This window comes from Clarias gariepinus, chromosome 16, assembly GCF_024256425.1.
Source record: "Clarias gariepinus isolate MV-2021 ecotype Netherlands chromosome 16, CGAR_prim_01v2, whole genome shotgun sequence".
Classification (NCBI taxonomy): Eukaryota; Metazoa; Chordata; class Actinopteri; order Siluriformes; family Clariidae; genus Clarias; species Clarias gariepinus.
In genome coordinates, this window is record NC_071115.1 from 22923869 (window position 1) to 22946251 (window position 22383).

The 22383-nt window shown below is 37.4% G+C and overlaps 1 protein-coding gene across 3 annotated transcripts; it reads right to left on the bottom strand.

Annotated features, from left to right (window-relative positions):
• Positions 1-460: 460 nt before the first annotated feature.
• traf7 (TNF receptor-associated factor 7) lies at positions 461-22048 on the bottom strand. 3 transcript variants are annotated; one of them, XM_053515346.1, is made up of 22 exons: positions 22004-22048; positions 17107-17241; positions 14697-14754; positions 10769-10860; positions 10243-10359; positions 9474-9566; positions 8721-8754; positions 7523-7706; positions 7200-7334; positions 6969-7080; positions 6774-6879; positions 6604-6677; positions 6361-6409; positions 5169-5296; positions 4869-4951; positions 4700-4739; positions 4488-4604; positions 4254-4376; positions 3755-3874; positions 3524-3655; positions 3297-3416; positions 461-2331 (listed from the first exon to the last, which is right to left on the bottom strand). In XM_053515346.1, exons 2-22 carry the CDS (start codon positions 17200-17202, stop codon positions 2317-2319), a joined length of 2028 nt encoding a protein of 675 aa, XP_053371321.1. In that variant the 5' UTR covers positions 17203-17241; positions 22004-22048; the 3' UTR covers positions 461-2316. The 3 variants fall into 3 exon arrangements, with proteins under 3 accessions (XP_053371321.1, XP_053371320.1, XP_053371319.1); XM_053515345.1 differs by lacking the exon at positions 22004-22048 and adding an exon at positions 19429-19500; XM_053515344.1 differs by lacking the exon at positions 22004-22048 and adding an exon at positions 19281-19419.
• Positions 22049-22383: the final 335 nt, after the last annotated feature.

Here is a 22383-nt window from a genome sequence, read left to right on the forward strand (position 1 = left end):
TCTCAGGGACACCCCACCTCATTTGATTCCATTACACCTGACACTGTTTGATTGCTGGTTTTATATTCAACCAGCTCACTCAGTAAAAATAACCTGACACGACTGTCATCGAGTGGCTGTGTGAAATCTACTGTTCTTGGCCAGTTAAACAATATACCATGACATCATTTTTCACACACTTCGGCATGGTAAAAGTAGGTTTATCAATAATTATTAAATTACTAAGTATATTGTGATTCCCTATCAAATTACAGCCAACAACTACGAAAAGTGAAAGAGAAAACATCTGTTCCTCCAAGACTCCTAAAGCCACACCTAAAGCGCGTTTTCGAACTGCTTCGTCACAAAGCCGCATAACACCTCTTCCACATAGATGAGCTCACATAAGCCTATGATTGACTAGTGCCGCTGTGACTGATCCCTGCCACACACACAGCATGGTAAATTAACAGACAGATAAGACATTCTTCAGAACGTTTTATTCAATATTGTGATAATGTCATGAACCGTGATAAAAATGTAGGCAATTATCAGTGACAATGGAAGTGAATTATCAGCGCTTGACGAATCAGTGCGTTCTGATTGGCTGAGAGCAGTAGGTACAATAACACAACAAAGTGGAATAAACAATGATTAACACTATATGTTATGGGTGTGTGTGTGACTTAAAAAGAAAAAAATTATAAAACACCCATGCAGGTCTTGGTGAAACACCCAGGCAGTTGGAACCATCGAGGTGTGTCTCCTGTATTATACACATACACAGCCTCGAGCTGGAGCTGCTCAAAGCACTGCTTAAACATCAGCTGTAATACAGTCATAATTTGGGTTAAAAATTAAAAGAGTCAGTGTTTCAATACTGTTTCAGACTCTTGCTGATGTCCCTTCCCTGACTAGCTTTTACATCACGAGTGTGCACTAGCAACATAAGCAGACGCGCGTTAATCGGTTCACTTTCTCGCATCTTTGCTATCTGTACAGTAGAATTTGTAGCTAACTAATAAGCAAGTTTACCCACAGGAAAGAATCCAGGGCTTTTAGAGGAGGCAGAGTGATTCAGAAAAGTCCTAGATGATGTGTGTTATTGCTACTGTTTACATGTCTAAACAGCTTCAGCCACTCTTTCAAAAAGAAAGAAGTTTAAAGTGATATTCACTCGATCCCTCGTCCGCTTCATTCTAAAAGTACTAGAAAGTAAACAATGATGCACTAAAGATTTGTGATTTTTTTCACTGACATGGTGTGCTGTTGATTAGGTATATACAGTAAAAATGAAAGAAATTAAAAAAGATCTCACTTGGCAATAATGAATGTTAGTCATAAAGCTGCTCGTATGAAAAACCCAGTCATGTAGTATCATACAAACATTTTTCCCCCCCACACACACCCACCTTCCAAATCACTTGGCTTGGTTTGGAAATTGCCATTTTAACAGTGAATACTGATTAGCTGTTTTTAGCTTGATCGTGTGACATTGCTAAAATTAAGCAGGATCTGTTATACCTGCGCCTATTCCTATTTCACGAAGATCTCAATGTCATTCACTGTCCATCGCTGTCCTCTTGCTCATCCTCATCATCGTCGCTCACTACATCACACTCCCCCCAAATGCTGAGATGTATAGCCCATTGTTTACCACATGCTGGAACATACAGTATCATGTTTGTTTACACATTCTCTCACGTGTTGAACACAAACCCTGCATCACGACAGCACAAGATTTTGTTGTATCACATAACTATCGGTGTGAACACCTGGTTAATAATGATGAGCTCCAAATCAGGACTAAACTTGTGTGCATAAGTAACTTAATTCAATCTCAAAGTAATTGAATTACTAGTGAAGCTCTGTTTCCCAGACCTGTGCAGGATGCCTCGTGAACAGTCAAACAATAATGTTAGTGGAGAAAAGGTAAGGCGGTCATTTCAGATGATGTCATTGCTAAGTCCCGGTAGCGAAGGCATCTCAGACGTGATTTATCGCATCACGGCTTGCTGTTCAGAAAAGCCATCGTTATAATCGAGTGGAATGTCTGTATAGAGAATCGTATGTTCAGTCTCATTACTACTGACTCGAGCGCGCTGGTCATTTGGAGTGGTTTAAGGCGTAGTCGCTGTCCAGGTCCAAGGCTGTGTGAGCCAACATCAACCGTGTCCACGTCAGAAGAAACGAATCAATACAGGGGGGAGAAAAAGTCACTCCTGCTCAGGCTGGTGTCTTTAAAAGTGATGCAACTTCACCACATTCTCACAGTTTTTACACACTGCTGGAAGTAACTAAAATGTCCATTGTGTGATTTTAGAAGCTGTTTCTTATTTAGCAGGTCCACACCTGAGGAAAGAAAAAGAAAGAGAGCGGGGGTTAGAAATTGTGTTAATCAAATTTTTTTTTAAAAAAAAAGGAAAAGATGGTAGAAAGTAGTTTTGTACTTATATTTTTTCTAAGAGGTATAATTTTTTTGTCTTAGTTTTCTTGCTAATTTGATAATTTTCTAAGAAAAGTAAAGAGAAAACATCTGTTTCCTCCAAGACACCTAAAGCCAGTCAAGCGCGTTTTCAAACTGCTGCATCACGGAGCCGCATAACACCTCTTCCACATAAATGAGCTCATATAAGCCTATGATTGACTAGTGCCACTGTGACTGATCCCTACCACACACAGCATGGTAAAATTTTTCCCCCTTGGTTTATGGCCACAAATAGCTGCAGAATCGTCAGAATTTTAACTCCTATAGTAATAGGCCAAATGTTTGTCTGTTGCACCACTACATTTACGTTGGGCAAACACCCTTAGCCAGAGCAACTCTCGTTACACATATAAAACCTTGCTCAAGACCCAACAGTTGCAACTTCGTTTTAAATCTTCGTTTTAGTAGTCCAATGCCTTATCCGCTGAGAACATATACAGTCTTCCCTCATTCAGATCTTAAATTGTTCACTGTACCAAAACAGGTTTTTCAAATGACACTCTCATATAAGATGGTCCTACACTCACTGTACAAGGATGATTAGTTGCTTAATACTGAATCTTTCAAAAGGGCACATAAAAAATTGAAATAAAACATAAGATAGAGTTACACACCAGTTGCCTTTAGCCTTTTAGGCATATTACGATTACCACACTGTGGATACTGAGGAAATATAATGAATTATAAATAATAATTAGTTCGCTTCATTAAAGTTTATCAAGCAAAAGAGCATGTGTTAAAAAAAAAAGGGTAAAAAAACACGAGCGATGTTAAAGGCGGGAATCAAGGTCAGGAATAAAAGTGATGGCGTGACCAAGACAAGACAGACCTTTACAGTGCTGTCCACAGCTCCGGAAAACAGGCGTCCTCGAGAGACAGCCAGTGCAGTGACGCTGCCTTGATGGCGCAGCAGAGTCTGAGTGCAGATCATGTTGTCCATACTCCACACCTGGACAGTTAGTACAAACCATACACATCAAAACAGGCCAGTTTCACTTAAAATGACTGACAGAACACTGGACTAGTTGCACAACAAGTGTACGAATGAGTCTTTACCCTGAGCGAGCGATCATAGGATGCACTGAACACTTTGGTCTGGTCTGGAGTGGAAATGACAGCCAGTGCGTAGACCGTCCCTACATGTCCCGTTAGTGTGCGCACCTGCTCTTTAGACTCAATATCCCAAACCTGGGAAGGACAGAAAAAAAAAGCAGTGGCCAATAAACAAAAAATGCATGGAAGAAGTAGACATGAGCTGTAGCATTTAACACGAAGACATTGACTCACGTGGATGAGGTTCTCGTATGTGCCGCAAACTATGTGGTGATTGGTGACGGCGATGGAGTAAACACTGCCCCCAGAGGTCTGGAGGACATGGACACACTCAAGAGAACGAATGTCCCAAATCTGAGAGAGATGGATAGAAAGAGCAAACAACAAAAAGATTATCTGAGGTGTAGGAATAAAGAATGTGGTGCGGTGTCAAATTCAAAACATGTAGAGCTCAACTATTCAGAGCTCATGCCACTAGTCCATATTGGTTATATAAAAACATGCCATTAAATTTTTTTTTTTTAGGTGTTCTAGCAGCTGTACATTAGTGCTGTTCAACAAGCAAAAAAGCTTCGATAAGTATTTTAAGAAGAACTGCTGTGAAGGTGCTTGTAACACTCTGGAGTACGCAAAAGTTCACATGCCTGGGTACGCAACAGCTTTAAACTGGGTCCATTATAATGTACAAGTTTACTGAGGCATTTCATAGTGCTAAGTGATCGTTTCCTTTTACCTTAATGGTTTGGTAGGATCCGCTGTACAGGTGATTCTGAGACGCGACCAGAGCTCGCACCCAGTGATTCAAACCAGTAAGCTCCTTCTTTAGCTTTAGCTCTGTGCCCACAATGTCCCACACCTGGACACAAACAAATAATTCATGATGTTTTTATGATATACACATAAATAGTACATGTTACAGATATAGTACAGCAGTATGTATTTTATTGTGTCTTTGAGTGCAAGTCACCTTAATTGCTTTGAGTGATCCACTGAAGAGCATATTGTGTGAAGAGACGAGCGTGCACACTGGATTATCATGTGCCCGGATTGTGTTCACTTTCTGCAAGTTCTGGATGTCCCAAACCTGCACGTGCACACACACACATACACGCACACAGTAGAAACGTGAGCTGATGTAATTATTAAAAATTTCAAAATGTTTGCATCTGGCTTACTTACAATGATGGTGCAGTCTGCTGAGCCACTGTACAACTTATTCCTGCATGAGAAAGAGGAAAAGAAAGAGAGAGAGAGAAAGAAAAAGAGAAAAGAAAATTATGTTGTGAATTTCCCAGTAAATTGTTACTGTAATGGATGACATGTCTATGTTTGTGTCACACCCACTTACCCCTGGATACACAGAGCTAACACAATACCATCGTGGCCCTCCAGAGTTTTCTGGCATTTGTATGTGGTGCAGGTGTCCCAAACCTTAAAAGCAAAAGCAAAAACAACAAAAAAAAAATTTTAAAAAGCAGTTAAGTTTTCATCATAGTCTTGATTTCAGGACTGATCCTTTAAAAAATTTAAACAGAGCCGCAAAGTCCCATAATATAGGGAAAGAAACAAGTACCAATATGACCTCTGACCTGACCACCATATCTATCACAAATTAGTTTATTACAGCATTGGGTTCAGCTTAGCATACCTTGATGGTTTTGTCAGAGGAGCCGCTGAAGAGCAGGTCACCAGTGGAGTAAACACACAAACACCACACCGGACCCTGATGACCCACAAATGTGCCTTTACACTTAAAGATCTGCTGAGGGTCATAGGCTAAAAAAATAGAAGTTACAAATTATTGATCGCATTATTTTCTAATAAATGATTACTTGAAAAAAATTAAATTATGGAGATAAATGATAAACGAAGCTCCTATTAGTGACAAAGTGCGTGTCAAACAACAAGTTTTCTTTATTGTAAGTTCTGATGTAAATCACAGTAAGTCGAGTAGAAATTTAGCACGCTGTTTCAACTCAAGGAAGACAAACCTCCACCAAGTTACAGACATGTGTGATGATACAGCTAATGAAATAATTCCCAAAATACATGTCACATTACAATAATAGACAATGGGTGAATTCTGACATGTACACTACTGCTCAAACAGTTAGTAGTTATTTAAAGACATGAAAGTCAGCTTTCCTGAAAAAGTTCTTGCAAGAACAGTATTGTCAAGTGCATTTGCAAAACCCATCAAGCACCACAATCAAATTGGCTCTCATGAAGACCATCCCAGGAAAGCAAGACCAAAACTTACCTCTGCTGCAGAGGAGAAGTTTATTTAGAGTTACCAGCCTCAAGCCAAAACTTGTGGTGTATCGTGATATACTTACGACCACTGCGCGAAACCGCGAATGTAAGATAGGGGTGTTACATTTTCTTCGGTTGTTGCATATATCATGGTATAAGTTGCTTGTGCATCTCTTATTTTTCATCAAAATATGGTAAATGTCTCTCACACATACTATGCTAAAAACTAAAATAAATGCTACCATATGATCAGAGACAGGCATCTCATATGCCTATTAGATTAGGCATATCTAATTGAAGTATTAGATAATTAAACCTGCCGTGTTGATTCGAGCTGTTACACAGTAAAATCAGAATCAGGCAGCAATTTTGGACGTCTTCAGCATTGATTTACAATGTAAAAAGAAATAAAAATCAAAAGCGATCATGAAGTTAGAAAGTGATCCCAAACTTTTGAGCGGTAGTGGACTAAAAGCTGCAACTGTTTAATCCAATAAGATTCCTGACTCTAATCAAAACAGGGCGTATTACGTATTGTCCAAACACACAAATATTCCAAAAGTTAAAAAAACAGAGATTGTACTCACAGCCGAGGATACCCATGTTAAGCCTTGCGTTAATATGTGAAAGCTCATCCTAAAAAGAGAGATGTATGGCATAAATACCTAGTTCGGTTCTTAAAAGAAAAGTTGTCTAAAGATCACACTAAAAACAAAAGCTAACTTGCAGCAAAACCAAACTGCGCAATAAAATAAATGACAGCATAAAGGCATGTTTTGTCCGAAAATGATCTATACAGGGTCTTAAAAATGGATAATATGTCTCCTTACATTAAGCATCGAGGCGTCTCTACGAAATTCCATCAGATCTTCACTTAGTTTACTCTGGTTCTCGTCCAGCACATCTGCACAACATCACAAAAGTAGTTCACACTCAAACACCAGGTTCAGCAAATCACACAAGAATATATCTGGATATCATTTTAAGCCTTGTTCATTACCAAATTTGAGCTCCAAGGTTTTCTCAAGCTGGTCGAGTTTTTCAGACAATTTGCCCAGCATGGAGCGCAGGAAGGAAATGTCCTGGTCTTTCTGAGCCAGAGTCACCTACAGCCAAGTAGACAGATAGTGAGTGGACTAGACAGAGGTACTGACAGAAAAAGATCACAGGAATCGGCTTAATGACTCTAGCTTACCTGCATCTCATGAAAGCGATCGTCTGTCTGTTGGAGGAATTCCTTCAGCCCCTCAAACTTGCACGCCTCCAGGTGTGTCTCATATGTGTCCTGATTTCCAATGAACGTGCATCTAAGATTAAGATCACAACCCAACACAACCAAGATATACCATGATTAGTTTTAAACTGAAATGTTAAACATAAAACAAAAACACAAAACACACACAGACACATGTACATTATAGCTCACCCATATTTTGAATGTGGGCACTTGATGTGTTCGCACTCCTTCAGATGAGCCTCCAGGTTCATAGTGAGCAGGGGAGGACAGCTGGGATTATTCGGGCAGCGCACCGGCCGGTAGTCACAGCTTACCTCATGATCTCTAAACCCCACACACACACACACACACACACCAACGTTAACGCTATTAATATACAGATATTAACTGATGCCTGAACTCAACTTCAGCAGCTAGAACAACATGGTTAAACAGGTTTACTTAGATATGCACGCTTAAGGTCTTTTAAAAACACTAATAACCTAACAAAAAATGCAGAAGTATATTCTCACTTCCTGGTGCTGAGTTTGATTGTGAAAGGGCAGCCGAGTGGATCCACCTCAAACACAGTGAGTTTCCCTGAAGCGCTGGGACGTACGCCATATTTACAGTGAATGAAGAGTTCACCGATCTGCTCTGCCACGGCAATATTGTTCACCACCACAGTGAGCTTCGAGTTATCCACTGGGCATTTCTCTAAACAAACAAACACAAACAAAAATGACTGAAATGGTACCTCACATCACTCAAAGACAAGTTCTAAGTCCCAAGACTACCAAAAGTGTTGTTTTTACTGATGGCAAAATGCATGAGCAGAGATAATCTCACCCATTATTTCTGACCCTATGGTATCGTGTTAAATTTAAAAAAATCACCAGCAGGGAGCACCAAAGCACCACCCAATGAATTGCTCTTGAGCATGTAAGTGGTGATAAACAAAAATACAGAGCAGTAGGCTGAAAAAATTGTCATTCTTCTTTGAGAGATCCAACACACACTGTGAAAATGTGTCAAGCTTCTTCTTCATTTTGACATGGCAGGTTGCATCTATGCTACGCAATGTCTACCGCTGTATGATTAAACAATTTAAAGGAGATTACAAAGAGGATTTAGCAAACAAATTGTTTAAAGTTCTGTCCTAGCAAATATAAGTATAGTATATAATAATAGCGTTCTTTTTCATTTTCTCCTTTATCATGAGTTCATGAAAACACACTGACTGACCTGTGGAGTAACGTTTACTAAAACCATAAATAATTATATAATTGTTATATAATAATAAAATATCCGGACAGTCAATCTGAGACATTAAGTATTGGTGAGAACTTCCACTCCTGGAAAACATATCTATCCTATTAATAATACTTTGTGTATTAGACTAGTGTTGCTAGAACAGGCTCCAGATTCACCATAACACTGACCAGGATAGAGGAGCTACTAAAGATGAATGCATAAGCACATGAATGCTGCTCTGTTTAATTTTCACATAAAGAGTGCTGGTCACATTGTAGGCAATCTAATACAACTTTTATTTTTCCTCTAGCTCTCTGTTTGGCAGGCTTGGCTTGCTGTGTAATTATAATACACTTGTTAATTATAGTCCATTATTGACTATGCATGTCCAGACAGGACTGTGTTTAAAAGTAATTTTCTTGCATAAGGAAGCTTAATGTATTTAAAATGTGTGTGAAAAGAAGATTATTCTCTTACCGGAGGTTAAGGCACACCGCCTGCAGAAAGTATGCTACAGAGGAAATGAGACAGGTATTAACAACAACAACAGTTTCACAATGCTACAACTGTGCTTTCCTAAACAACTGCATTCCTAGACACCATGAGGCTGTATTTATGAATGAGGGGCATTCAAGTCAAACTGGGACTTTTAATTGAGCAGAATGACATAACAGTTATTTGTTTTCCTCTATATAATCCCCTGCTACACTAATGCACATATCACAGAGTTTCACTAGTGCTTGGTTACCATCAAGATAGAAAGCTTTCTGTCTACTTTATGTCTAAAATGCTGGCCTTGCAGGAACTACTTTAATGAAACAAAAATGTGGAAATGGCTTGGAGTGAGGTCAGTACTGTATGGGGGATGTGGCAATCCATTTAAAATCCTGTAATGTGCACATATAGGTTTATGAATGATTGTGTGTACAGTTCCCACAGACCTACTGAGAAAACTTTCTACCTCAATAGTAGAAAATAGAAGGAGAAGTGCATTAGTGTAGCAGGGGATTATAAAGAGAAATAAAGGAAGTTTTTACTCTTTGGGTTCTGTTATTCCGCAAGATCAAAAGTCTCAGTGTGACTTGTACGCCATTCATATATTTAATACGCCATTCATATATTTAATACAATATATTTAAATCAAGCAAAATCTGAAGTAAATATGGTTTAGTAAAATTTTATTGGAGAGCACTAAATACTTCAAGCTTGGGTTTACACAGTAAGACTTACCCCGCATGTGGTGATGACGGGGTCTTTAAACACGTTACAGCACAGCTGACAACACAGTTTAACTGAAGGCTGCTCAGCAAAAACCTGCGGATCCTGAGGGACAGAGAAAAGGGGAAGATCATCAACTATCAGCAAAAATACATTAATTAATTAAAACATTTTCAAAAACAATCTGGTAGAGATTATAAAAGCCAGATACAGCTGTTGTACTTATATTTACATTCAATGTTGTGGACCATTTCTGTCTGTCTATTGAGCTTTAAAAGACAAAATGCAGCTTGACATATTACAAAAAAGTTCAAAGTGCAAAGTCCTCTGTTCTGAGGACTTTCTTGGGAAACCTAAACTCCACCTTACTGCAAACAGCAAGTCCCTCGTAAACATGTGAAACAAACATCTTACATGATTCTCTATCTTGATAAGGATTACAAATATTTCTGTGTGCTAAATAACAGCACAATATTTATGTATATTTACTATTAGGCTTAGTGTTGTGTGATTTAAAATACGGATTTCAGACTTAAACAAAGCTCTGGTATATAAGACTCTGCTGTCATCTTACAAGTGTATGAAGCTGGCAAAACTGCATGTTGAAGACAGTACTACCTATAAAGCACCTGACCGTAGCATTTGACAGAGAGCGAGAGATCAAGACAGCAGTGTAAACCCCCTGTCAAACTCAGCTGCCCTGTCAAAAGCAGATGTGTTGTTAACAGTGTGAACCAGCACAACATTTGCGGTCGAAAATGGAGTGCGTCTGTCTGCTTACCGTATCCTCCTCTTCTTCATGCAGGGAGAAAGTTGAGCGCAGGGACATGTTGGACTCCGAGTGAAGAGATCGGACTGAGATGGCCGAGTCTGAACCGCGTGAACTACCCATAGGTGGCTAAACACATAAACACACACTTTCGGTCAGTTCTCCACATGTTTTTAATAAGCAAATATATATGTGAGAATGTGATTGAACAGCATTTGAGGAGATAAGAATGTAAAAAAAAATTATATTGCACTTAAAAATGTTTTATTGTTTTAAAGAAAACGTTTTTTCGTTTGTTTGATATTGTAACGCAAATATGAATTGTTACATTGCTTCTGATTATATCTATACACTTATTTTGTGTTCACACTTTGAAGTTATGCCAATACTTCAAGCTAATTAACTGAGCATCTTCAACATATCCGAGTCATCTCAGCCAAGGTAAAATGGTATAGAGAAATTAATAACAGCCTGCGAAGTGAATGCGAGACTAGTCAACTTCTTAATTACTTATTAAATTCATCTTTGCTTTAATTACCATGCCATCGTCATCGTCTCGAGCAGAGAAAGTCAGTGTGCTGGAGGTAGAAGGTGTTCGACGATGCTGTTTATAATTACTGGATGTCTCCCCTGAAATAGAACACCATGCAAATCATTAGTTAAAAAGTCCTATTTCAGCAAATCACCGAATTTTCAACTCAACTAATTAAAATTTGGAATAAGAATTTTATTGTGTGTGCGCCGTTTTAGGCTTGTGTGAAGAAATGCTGTGAAAATCCTTTTTTTTTTTTTTTTTTACCAAATTACAAAATTAATTTTTTTACAATTTTACACAACCTTTGAAGAATAGTGAATAACTGAATAATAATGATAATGGAAATACTTTATCATGAGCTACAATATGTGTTCTATTACAGTTATTATTAGGCCTGGTTTGTGTCGGAATGAGAGAGTTTTTAGCACTGAATAGGGGGATTCTGGCGGCATGATCTGGCAGTCCTGAGCCTGCGCAAAATGTGTAGGAGAGAGTTGGAGTGAGTGAAAATACTTTGTGCATGAGAGAGAGGATTTTTCACCCAGGAACAGAGCTAAATATAACTAACAGAGGAAGAAACATTTAATTTCAATATTGCAAAATAAACTTTTAATTAAACTTTGGAATTAATTCACATTCAGTGATCTGCCCAGATCAACTCCAATCTGTTATACCACTAACTCCTAATATAAAATGCATCATGGTATTGTTTAGTTTAATCACACATTTGCACCTCATCAGTAATGCAGGATAGAGTGTGTCCTTTAAAATGATTTTAAATTATTATAGTGCTATCACCCGGAGATCGTGAGTTCTATCCCTGCGTGATGCTGATTGGCCGGGCTCTCTAAGAGAGATTGAACTGCGTGAACGGCAACGTTGTGTGAAAAGCGGTCAGTGACGTCACGTGGTTCGAAAGAAACACGTGATAATCTTCGGCCCTCCCGAGTGAGTTGTGGCCTTAATGTGGGAGCTCCTAGAGACTAAAAATAGGAAGAAAATAAATAAATAAATAAAATAATGACTTGCTAATAAATTAAAAACAGCAAAAGGAAAAAAATTTCCACATCACCTATATTATCTAGCTCACTTCTAGTGACCACCAATAATGCCAAACTGTTGGTTTTAGGTTTGTTTAAAAGCCACTGAATTCCTAGCAGAGCTGCACGATTAATAAAATAAATAAATAAATTACTAAATTGATTCATACATACATGCAATCTCATTTCTAAATGATGGTAATTCACGTGTGTGTATTTCCCTGCATTCAGATCACGCTGCATTTATGCTTTTACTTATTTACTTGACAACAATCCCGGATTGCTATATAAGCCATGGTCACCACTTGCACTCAAACAGTGTACAGTGGAACCTTGGATTACGAAAATAATTCATTCGGGAAGCAGACTAGTATTTCAAAACACTTGTGAATCAAAATATAATTTCCTCATAAGAAATTATAGAAACTCAAATTATTCGTTCCACAGCCCAAAAAAAAAAATACATAAAAATAAATAAAATAAAAAATAAAAAGTAAAAATAAATCCTGAAAGATAGGTGTTTCCATCTATGCGCACAGGCGGTGTGTGTGTGTGTGTGTGTGTGTGTGTGTGTGTGTGCGTGTGAAGCTAAAGTAATGGGAGAGGAAAAATCAGACCCTCTCCTTTTTTCGTTTTACACAGTAGCCCTTCTTCCTCTCTTATTTGAGTTTTCCCTCACATACACACCCACACTCATACACACTCACATAAACTTAAAAAAATACTGTTTTATAGGAAAAAAATAACAAGGAACATCGCTAATGAACACTCGCGTGAGCGCATACTAAAGTAAAAATAAAACAAATTAACCTGCACTTTAGCTTTAAAAAGAAACATGACAGAGCAGTGTTTCCATTACAGAGAGAGAAAGAGAGAGAGAGAGAGAGAGAGAGAGAGTGTGTGTGTGAGAAGGTGTGAAGGTGTAAAGAGAAAAAGTGTGTGCGTGTGAAGAGTGTGTGCGTGTGAAGAGTATGTGCGTGTGAAGAGTGTGTGTGTGTGTGTGTGTGTGTGTGCGTGTGAAGAGTGTGTGTGTGTGTGTGTGTGTGTGTGTGCGTGTGAAGAGTGTGTGTGTGTGTGTGTGTGTGTGTGCGTGTGAAGAGTGTGTGTGTGTGTGTGTGTGTGTGTGTGTGTGTGTGTGTGAAGGCGAGAGGAGGAGGGGAGGAGGAGGTGTGTGTGTTTGAAGTGTCAGAAAATGAATGGATCTTTAATCTCTTTAATAAGACCTTCTTTTGCTTTATAATAAACAGTAAAATGCAAGTTGTACACACATGCTTACAAACACAAAATAAAATATGTTTTACGCGCGCACACACGTGGTCACAGTGTTATCGTAAACAGTACATGCATGCACGGATGATTGTACTCATTAGGATTGATTATCTCAGTAGGAGACGCACACTAAGACCCAGCAGGGAAGATGATTACACACAATTCCGCAGCGCAAGAGTAAAACCATTGGCACAGTTGTGATCACGTGACGCTCGGCATGATACTCTGTACTCTTTATTGAAAATCTTTGCTTGTCTTGCGGAACACTCGCAAACCGTGTTACTTGGTTCCACTGTAACACAAAACACTATTAAATAACCAATCAGGCCAGAGATTAGCAAATGATTGTTATACAACTTGTGTTGTGCTTAAACTGTATTTCCTGCGTGTGCTTAATATCACAACACTCTATTCTCTGAAATCCAGCCAATCATAAGCTTTTTTTTTTTTTTACATTCTGACAAATGTACGAATTCTGTTTCTGATTGACTTCCTTTAATGCTTTATGTGTCCGCTTAATGTGTATAGGTGTGTCAAACACCCTATGCGGTTTGCACGCAAGCTTCTGCGAGGACTGGCAAAAAATTTATTGTTTTTTCACACGGAAATATTGAAAACAAAATCACTACGCCAAAACTCACAGTGAATTGTAATGAACGACAATGACAATTGTTAAAAGCGCTATATAAATAAAATTGAATTTAATTGAATGAATTGTACTTACAGCGACCGCGCAAAACCGCGAAAAAAAATTTCTTCAGTTGTTGCATTTATTATGGCACAAGTTAATTGTACAACATAATTGTACACACTACGCTAAAATCTAAAATACATACCACTGTCTGATCAGAGACAGGCATTTGCAGTTCTAATTAGACTATAACTTAAAGTATTAGATAATTAAACCTGCTGTGTTGATTCGAGTTGTTACACAGAGACTCTGAGACCAGAGTGAAAGCTGCAGAGGAATACTGAAAGTGTGTTAAAATTGAGCAGTAAACACTTTGACAACAATAAATAAATTCTACACTGTAAATAATGTATTCAATAACAAACTACCTATTACATTTACCTTATGCTGAATAATGTTATTATTATTGTTATTATTAATAAGTATTATTATTTATTATTTTTAATTAAAAATAATAATTATTATTATTTATTATTTTTAATAATCATCTTCTAATTGTGTGTTATTATTAATAAAAAAAATATTATTATTATTATTATTATTATTATTATTAATAATAATAATAATAATGTAAACACAGTGATTAAGTTCTGTAGTTGTCTGAGTGTCCAAAATGCAAAAGTGCTACTTATTATGTATTATTGTTAATATTCTATTTATGTTTAACACCTTTTTTATTTACATTAAAATAGGGAACAGACTTTTATTTTAATACAAGAAAGTTGAAAGTCCTGTGCAGACAAAATTGTTTTTCCTTACGTACAATCGATGTTTTTTGTTGGAACAATCGTGAATCGAGAGAATCGTGATCTCAATTCCCATTGGGAAGAATTTATTTATATTTTTTCAAGAATAGTGCAGCCCTAATGCCTAGTTAATATTTAAAACACAATTACAAATGTAAATAAATGTAAATATGTGGAGAACTCACCTTTGCTAACTGGGGCAACTCCTGAAAATGATGGCCCAAATGTGTTCTCCATTCTGGCCTGCAGAAACAAAAATAGAAATATTCTTTATCATTAATTATTATTAATCTTAGCTAATGTGAAGTGTGCATGAGCTGTTACTACAACAACAATCAATATGAGCACATTCATACTAATCTACTAGAAACACATTTTAAGCCGAGGATTTATACAAAAATAAAATCTGACCAATCAGATTCAAGCATGCAAGGCCAATAAAGTAGAAGCCTTTACAACATTTAATAACAACTTTATTTAAGCTTCCTCAAAGTTTCCCACCACTTGCTATATCATCAGTCAAATTATACAAAACAGACCGTCTGTGTGTCAGCTGTATGCTCGCTCTGCTGTGTTTATCTTTCGGAATACATACTTTCGCCTTACCTGGTAAAGCAAGAATTATTATTGTGGACACTGAGACCTGTTAAATTTTATTTATTTATTTATTTTTAATTGTGCTGACATTTAATAAAGGTTTTATATAAATTATTATTAACATTGTTATAATTAACAGATTCAATAATCATTAAACTAGTATGGTATTTGGTGGCAAAATGTAACAATTAAGAATTACTTGACTAAAAATTTAAATTCTAAATGTCTAAAATGAGTAGCATATAGTCACGTTCGAAATTTAGTTGCTCTTTCAATTGCATGTGGTTTTGTTTAAAACCATAATAAAAAATTGTCTGCTTATACTGGGTCTTAATATTAAGCAAATACAACCTCAGAGGAACAACAACAAATAACTTTCTCAATGTGCCATTATTTATTAAACAAAAATGGAAAAAAAAAAAAAAAGTGGGAAAAAAAAAGTTCCTGCTTCCACAGGAATTAAGATCATCACTAGCAGCTAGGTGCTGTTAATCAACAGCCTTTGATTAATTGATCATCAGCAGGTACGCAAAAGCAGAAGTTTTGACAGTTTCCTGTCTAAAGCATTTAGATGTGTATTAACACAATGCCAAGAAAGAAAGTAATAAGCAATGGTCTTAGACAAGCAATCGTTACTTCACACAGAAGTGAACATCCAAGCACAATCACCCCAAGATCAGAATGCTCAAAGAATTAAAATACAGTCCCTACAGGCCTTACTATGCATGTTAGATGTAACACAAGATTTCTGGAACAATGTCCTATGGACAGATGAGACAAAAGTAGAGGTGTTTGGTCTTAATGCAGCATTTAAGCAGAAACATCTTACCCACTGTCATGTATGGCCGTTGAGAGGAAATAATTTGGTCTTATTTTGCAGTTACCCTGCAGTCCTTGAATCAATCATGAACCCCTCTGTATAACATAGTATTCTAGAGACAAACTTAAGGCCATCTGTGCGACAGCTAAAGCTTGGTTGAAATTGGGTTTTGCAACAGGACCATGATCTAAATCATACCAGTAAACCTACATCTGTATGGCTGAAAATAAAAGAACAGCGCTTAGCAGAGCTGTGCATATGTCACTTCCCCAAAGCCTCAAAGAACTGTGCAACGAATGGTAAGGAAACAGCCAATCATCACACAACAACAGAAACAGCGTGCAGACGGTGAGTGAACTTTTGATAAAGCAGGACTAGTCAGCTCGCTAGTATAGCAGTTTTTGTTTTCATTTTTAATTTTGTTTAAAAAATTTGTTAAAATTTGTGTGCAACACATAAAGGCACCAAACCACTTATTGTTCGGATATCCACGCTGCTAAAAGAAACGATACTCGACCCATATTTTTTTACATGTCATAACCTTAAGTATTTACAGTGTGGAGAAAACCATCATAATCAAGTTATGATAATAACCTAAAATAGCTTAACAATAAATAATGACAAAGCTCTAACTTGGTGGTATGGAGCACACACGTGCACGTGCGCCAAAATCAAATGTCAGCGTTATGGCTGTCATGGTTAAGGAAACCCTGTGGCAAGTTTCTTGGGGTAAAAAGGCAACCGTGAACCAGATGAGATTGACGAAGTACGAAACGTAGAAAAGTGGTTTTAAACAGCAAATAAATAAATAAATAAATAAGTAAGCCTTTAAATTAGCACTGTCTTTTAATTTACAAGATGACGGGTGGCAACTTGTAACTTATTTCAGTGTTAAAACTGAGATGTCAGTAAGTACACTGGAGAAAAAAAATTATTCCTCCATGTAGATTTGTCATCTTTGTAGTCTTTAGTGTATCCCTGCTGAGCGGGAGTTGGCTGGATTTTCTAGTTTGAGTCTGTTCGACTAGGTAAAAGTTTCAGATTGCTGGGAAAGTTTTGTTTTTATTTCTTGGATGAAGAGAAGCTATTGTGCAAGAGGTAAGAGTGTGTTTTTTGTAGTGTTGAAAATAAAGTCATTCAACTCCAGGTCCTGCCAGGAAAGTAATGAAAATAAGTACCGTGTTGTTGATATCAGACGAACAGGAGCTGATGCTTGAGGTGGATGAAGCTCCTCCTGAGAAGTGGTTGTAGTGTGACGCCTTACCGGAACTCATAATCCATCAGACACTTCAAGAAAGAAATGCTTTCACAGCCTGCAGGGAAAATAGTAATGTGACATTAAAACTTATGCTCTGCGATGCAGGACAATATTTTATGTACAATTTATATATCAAGTGAGACACACTTTGTGTTTTCATTCCAAAAAAAATTCTGCCTTGAATTCCTGTACGGACAGACGGTGAGTCACATGCCTCGAATCAGTTTCAACATTCAGCTGACAGTGTTATTACCGTTGCTTCACACACACACAATTTCGAAAAGATCTGTTTATAAGCCTGCTTACATAATCAGAGGATCTAAAATCTATCTGATAGAAGTCTGATATAAATGTATTGGCTACGGTCAAAGTATAGAAAGAATCCCCAGTGTAATTAAACAGTGGCTTTTTCAATATTATGCAACCCCTTATCTGCGTTTCATACTTCCTTTTCTCTCTCTTTCTCTCCATGTACACATATGCACGTCAACAAACCACCCAACAGTAGGGGTGCACGATTAATAAAACATTTTTTTTTAAACAAACAAAAAAAGAAACGCAATCTCGTTTCATACATACCATACTCGCAACCTCATTTCTAAATCACAGCGATTTACTCACATGTGTTTTCGAATCACGCCACTTTTACGTGTTCGCTTATTCACTTGACAGCAATCACAGATGCCATATTAGTCGCACTCATTGGTCACACTCACACAGTGTAAAAACAAAGCACTATTAATTCACCAATCAGGCCAGAGATGAGCGAATGATTCAGTCTTACAACCTGTTGGTTGAAAATAATAAAACCTTTGATAACTTCTAAACTGTAAACTGTATGACTGGTTATTTTAATTTTATACTACCAAACAAACAAACTCTGACATTTACCTTATACTGATGAAAATAACACCCATATAAACTAATGTGTGTGATGATAAAGTGCTGTAGTTGGCTGAGTGTTCAAAAACCACAGGTGATTATTTATTAGCTATTTTTATTTATTATTGTTAATATTCTATTTATTTTTAACAGCTTTTAAAGTACTTACTTTAAGGCTTAAAACGGGGTTTACCCTGGACAAGGTACCAATTCATCACAGGGCACATAAACGTACACAAAATCACATGCTCATTCACACACCAGAGGAAACCCACCAAGCATGGCAGAACATGCAAACTCCTTGTACACACATACAGACCCTCAGACGGTGCTAACCACTACACCACCGTTCCACCACAGTAGCTTCAGTTAAACAAAATTGATTCAGTTAGAATATTAACGAGATGACATGCACGAAATTTTCGATTCTGATCAGTCAAAAGGTGTGCATTAATTTTTAATAGCATCCGCTCCTACAGCAACACCAGCAGCAAGGTTTATATTAATGTGCATTGCTGGTTTGGTGCATTCCTTTTGGAAGGAGTCCCCAGTGTCAGCACTCTGTTAGAGGTCTGATCAAATCTAACAAGGGAAATACAACTCTGTGGGGCTTTTGGGTGTTTGACATTAATTATTTCACTTATTTACCATACTATAGTCGCTAAAATTCATAAGAGGTTATTTGTGCTTTGCTTTTGTGTGTTACAAAAATGTCTCAGGGTCTCTGAATATTTTTACAAAACAAAAAGAGACAAAATTACCCTAGCAGTATCAGCTTTACAAACAGAAGTAAAAGCCAAGTTTAAATACAAATACTGCTGACTATCACATTTAATTATTGACTTTTACCCTTTTGGTTATTTTATTTCGTAAAATATTTTTTTAATCACTTAAGCATGCACTGAGCTCTAAACTTTTCCTTGAGGTAAATTTTAGGAACAGACGTTAGCCGACGCGGCTACAACACGCCGAATCAAAACAGGCCAAACACAGTCTCTTAATCGTGCACAACACACGCCACTTAAACCAAAAAAAGGCGTTATAATGCAGCAATAAGCGATAATAACGAGGTAAAGCAGTTTTAAGCGGTACAGAGACAGACATCCTCCATAAACCTACAAACCAGATACGTTACCAATAGTCTTGCGCGAGCGCATTAGCTTAGCACAGCTGTCAGTTATTTCCAGAATTGCCTATGCTAAGCTAACTTACCAACTTGGTTTCGGTTACGTTTCGGAAATTTCTTCTCTGTCCAAGCATGACAGCACAGACGATTTATACAACATACCCCAGCTCTATTTTACTTAATTTCTCCAACATAAAAACGCATCTCATGAGCATTTTGTCCATAAATCCTTACCCGTGCGCGAAAAGTCTGCTGCGAAAATTTTTCATCTTCCCCCCTAACGCTGACGCCCTCGCAACACGCGACGGCTTCTGGGAAATGTAGTACTCACAAAGCTCACGCAGAATAGCGCGTGACTGCCGTGAGGCCACCAAAGGACTACAAATCTCGAAGTTCATATGGCGCGTGCGTTTATGAATATTCAAAACTAAATGGCGTGATCATGAATATTCATGACAGCGACGACGTGCGGATGAATATTCACGAGTAGATGACGTGTCAGGATTCGTTATTAAGTGGAAATTCCATGATTGCGCTATACGGGAAAAGGGTTGATGTGTGTCTCTGTGTAGTGTCATCTGTCTGCTGTTGCTTTCATGACCTCAGCGCTGGATAATGATGATGTTTTATCATGTGAAATATGTTGGGTTTGAATAAATATTAGCAATAATTTACTCCGCCATAAAAGTGTCACAATCAGAGGAGGGCGCTGTATGATCATATCAGTGGCACAGAATTCAATTCAGTCCTTCTTTATTTAAATAAAACTTATTTTTTATTTTTTTGTAACATAAACTATCAAATCTTGGTAGTATGAATATGTCATTCCTATCCAGGCTTCACAGTGAAACACACAGCAGTATAGTACATTATGTCTTGTGTCCTGTATTGCTCAGTTTTTTCGTGTTTGTATTATTATATAGCCTAAAAGTTTACATACACCTATTCAGGGATTTCTCACTCCCAAAACCAAACATTATGTCCTCCTTTCATCCAAGAGAAGGTACAAAAACAATCTCCTCAGGACCAGCAGGTTCAGGTCCAGCTTCTTTTTCACAACCATCACAGTCAAACTCTACACGACACTGTTTTGGGTTTGTTTGTTTGTTTGTTTGTTTTTTGGTCAATGGACTTTAGGCAGGTACTGAAAGGATCAGGTTGTCAGCTTGACGCCCAATTGTCATGCCCTAATCTGCATGTTTTAGGACTGTAGGAGGAAACCACAGTCCCGGGAGGAAACCCACCAAGCACGAGGAGGACTCACAAACTCCACACACACAGGCCCTCAACCCTGGATGTGGTTGGTGGCGGTGCCATCCACTAAACCACTGTGCTGCCACACTACACAGCTAAACCACTTAAACCACATACTGTACAAACATACATACACAATATATATGATCCTGCTTTATATTTTATATATATATATATATATATATATATATATATATATATATATATATATATATATATATATATTAGTGCTGTCAATCGATTAAAAAAAATTAACTAATTAATCGCACAATTTTTTGCAATTAATCGCGAATAATCACAATTAAAAGACTAAAACTTTTTGGATATGTAAATGTAAATAATTAATGTAAACTCAAGACAATGAAACTATTTAAATTTAAATATGATTGTTTATTGGAATTTTTGTTTAACTTGTAACACAGATTTTCTCATGTAAACAACATACCTGCAATAAACCATCAATATTCTCCAAATTAACTGTTGGCTTGAAAGCCATATTTATTACAGAAATAAAAACACAGGTATGTGCCATTTGTGTCATTTGAATTTCAAAACAATCAATGCAATTTACATTGGCGAGGCCCTGTAGAGATTGTTTCGGTGGGGTGTTTTGCTTTTAAGTGATATGTCAAAGACGAATTACTTCTCTGGTATTTAAATTCGGCTTTGCAAAATGTACAGATTACTTTTGTTTTATCCACAGAACCATCCGGCAGAGTTTTATACTGAAACTTTCCGTCTAAAAGTCCTTCCTTGGTCTTATCCATACTTCTTTGCACGTTGAACACACGTCGGCCACAACAGGAAATAAAAAAAACTGCAACCGCGTTAATTGCGTTAATTTTTTTTATGCGTTAAATATTTCAAATTAATCGCATGCGTTAACGCACTAATTTTGACAGCACTAATATATATATATATATATGCTCAATTTAATGGACAATGCCTGCTTATATTCCTACTTACATCCCCATTATCTATTCTGTGGTTACTGCATACACTCACTATATAGCCATGTTATATAGCATTTACTGCATATACTGTATATATAAAAATCTATCTACTGTATCTATCTATCTATTTATAACCTTCAAATACTCATACATGCTTGGGCCTCAAAGGTTTACATGCACATTTGCTATTTATTGGCCTTTTAATTGACTGAACTTTAATCTAGTGCTTGGTTTGGGATTCCACAAGTTTCTAACAATACTTTGCCAGAAATGTTTGCTCATTCTTCCTAACAGAACTGGTTTGGCCTGTGAGCCTCCTTGCTTAAACACACTTTTTTCCCCTTGGTTGTCTCTAAGCCACTTTATTATAACTCTTGGGATCTTTGTCCTCCTGTAGGGCTCCAGATAAATATAAATCTTTAGGAGCCTTTGGTTTCTAAATCCAAAACCTTCAGGAGTCAAAGGAAATTTTTAGGAGCCGAAACTGAAGGTTTCTCATAACGCCATCCTAACCACTACTGTGATTTAAACTGAAGCTGTAGGTACAAGAAACTTAAGTTAGCTGTGCTAGCATTATCTGATAATGATGACTGAATACTGACCGAGTCCAGCTGGGAACTGAAGCTTGTCGTCTCTGTACTGATGCCATCCAATGTAGAGGAGGCAGGGTTTGGACAGGAAGGAAGTGAGAAAAATTCACAGATCTCTTTTCTGTTGTGTTGCAATTCCTGTTACTAACTGGTTGTCAGCACATGCATCCGAGTGCATTCACTGTGGACAGAGCTGATATTACAGGAATTAGTGTAATAGTACAGCAGGTCTGCGTTCAAGCTTAGTTCAGTAACAAGAGTGCCTACAAAATATTTTTGAGCACATGACAGGCGTCTAATAAACTATCCTATGTTCTCAAGCACTCTTTTAACGGAATGCCACACTTGTACTACACACGTAACCTCCTGTACTCTCATACCGAGTGCGCAAA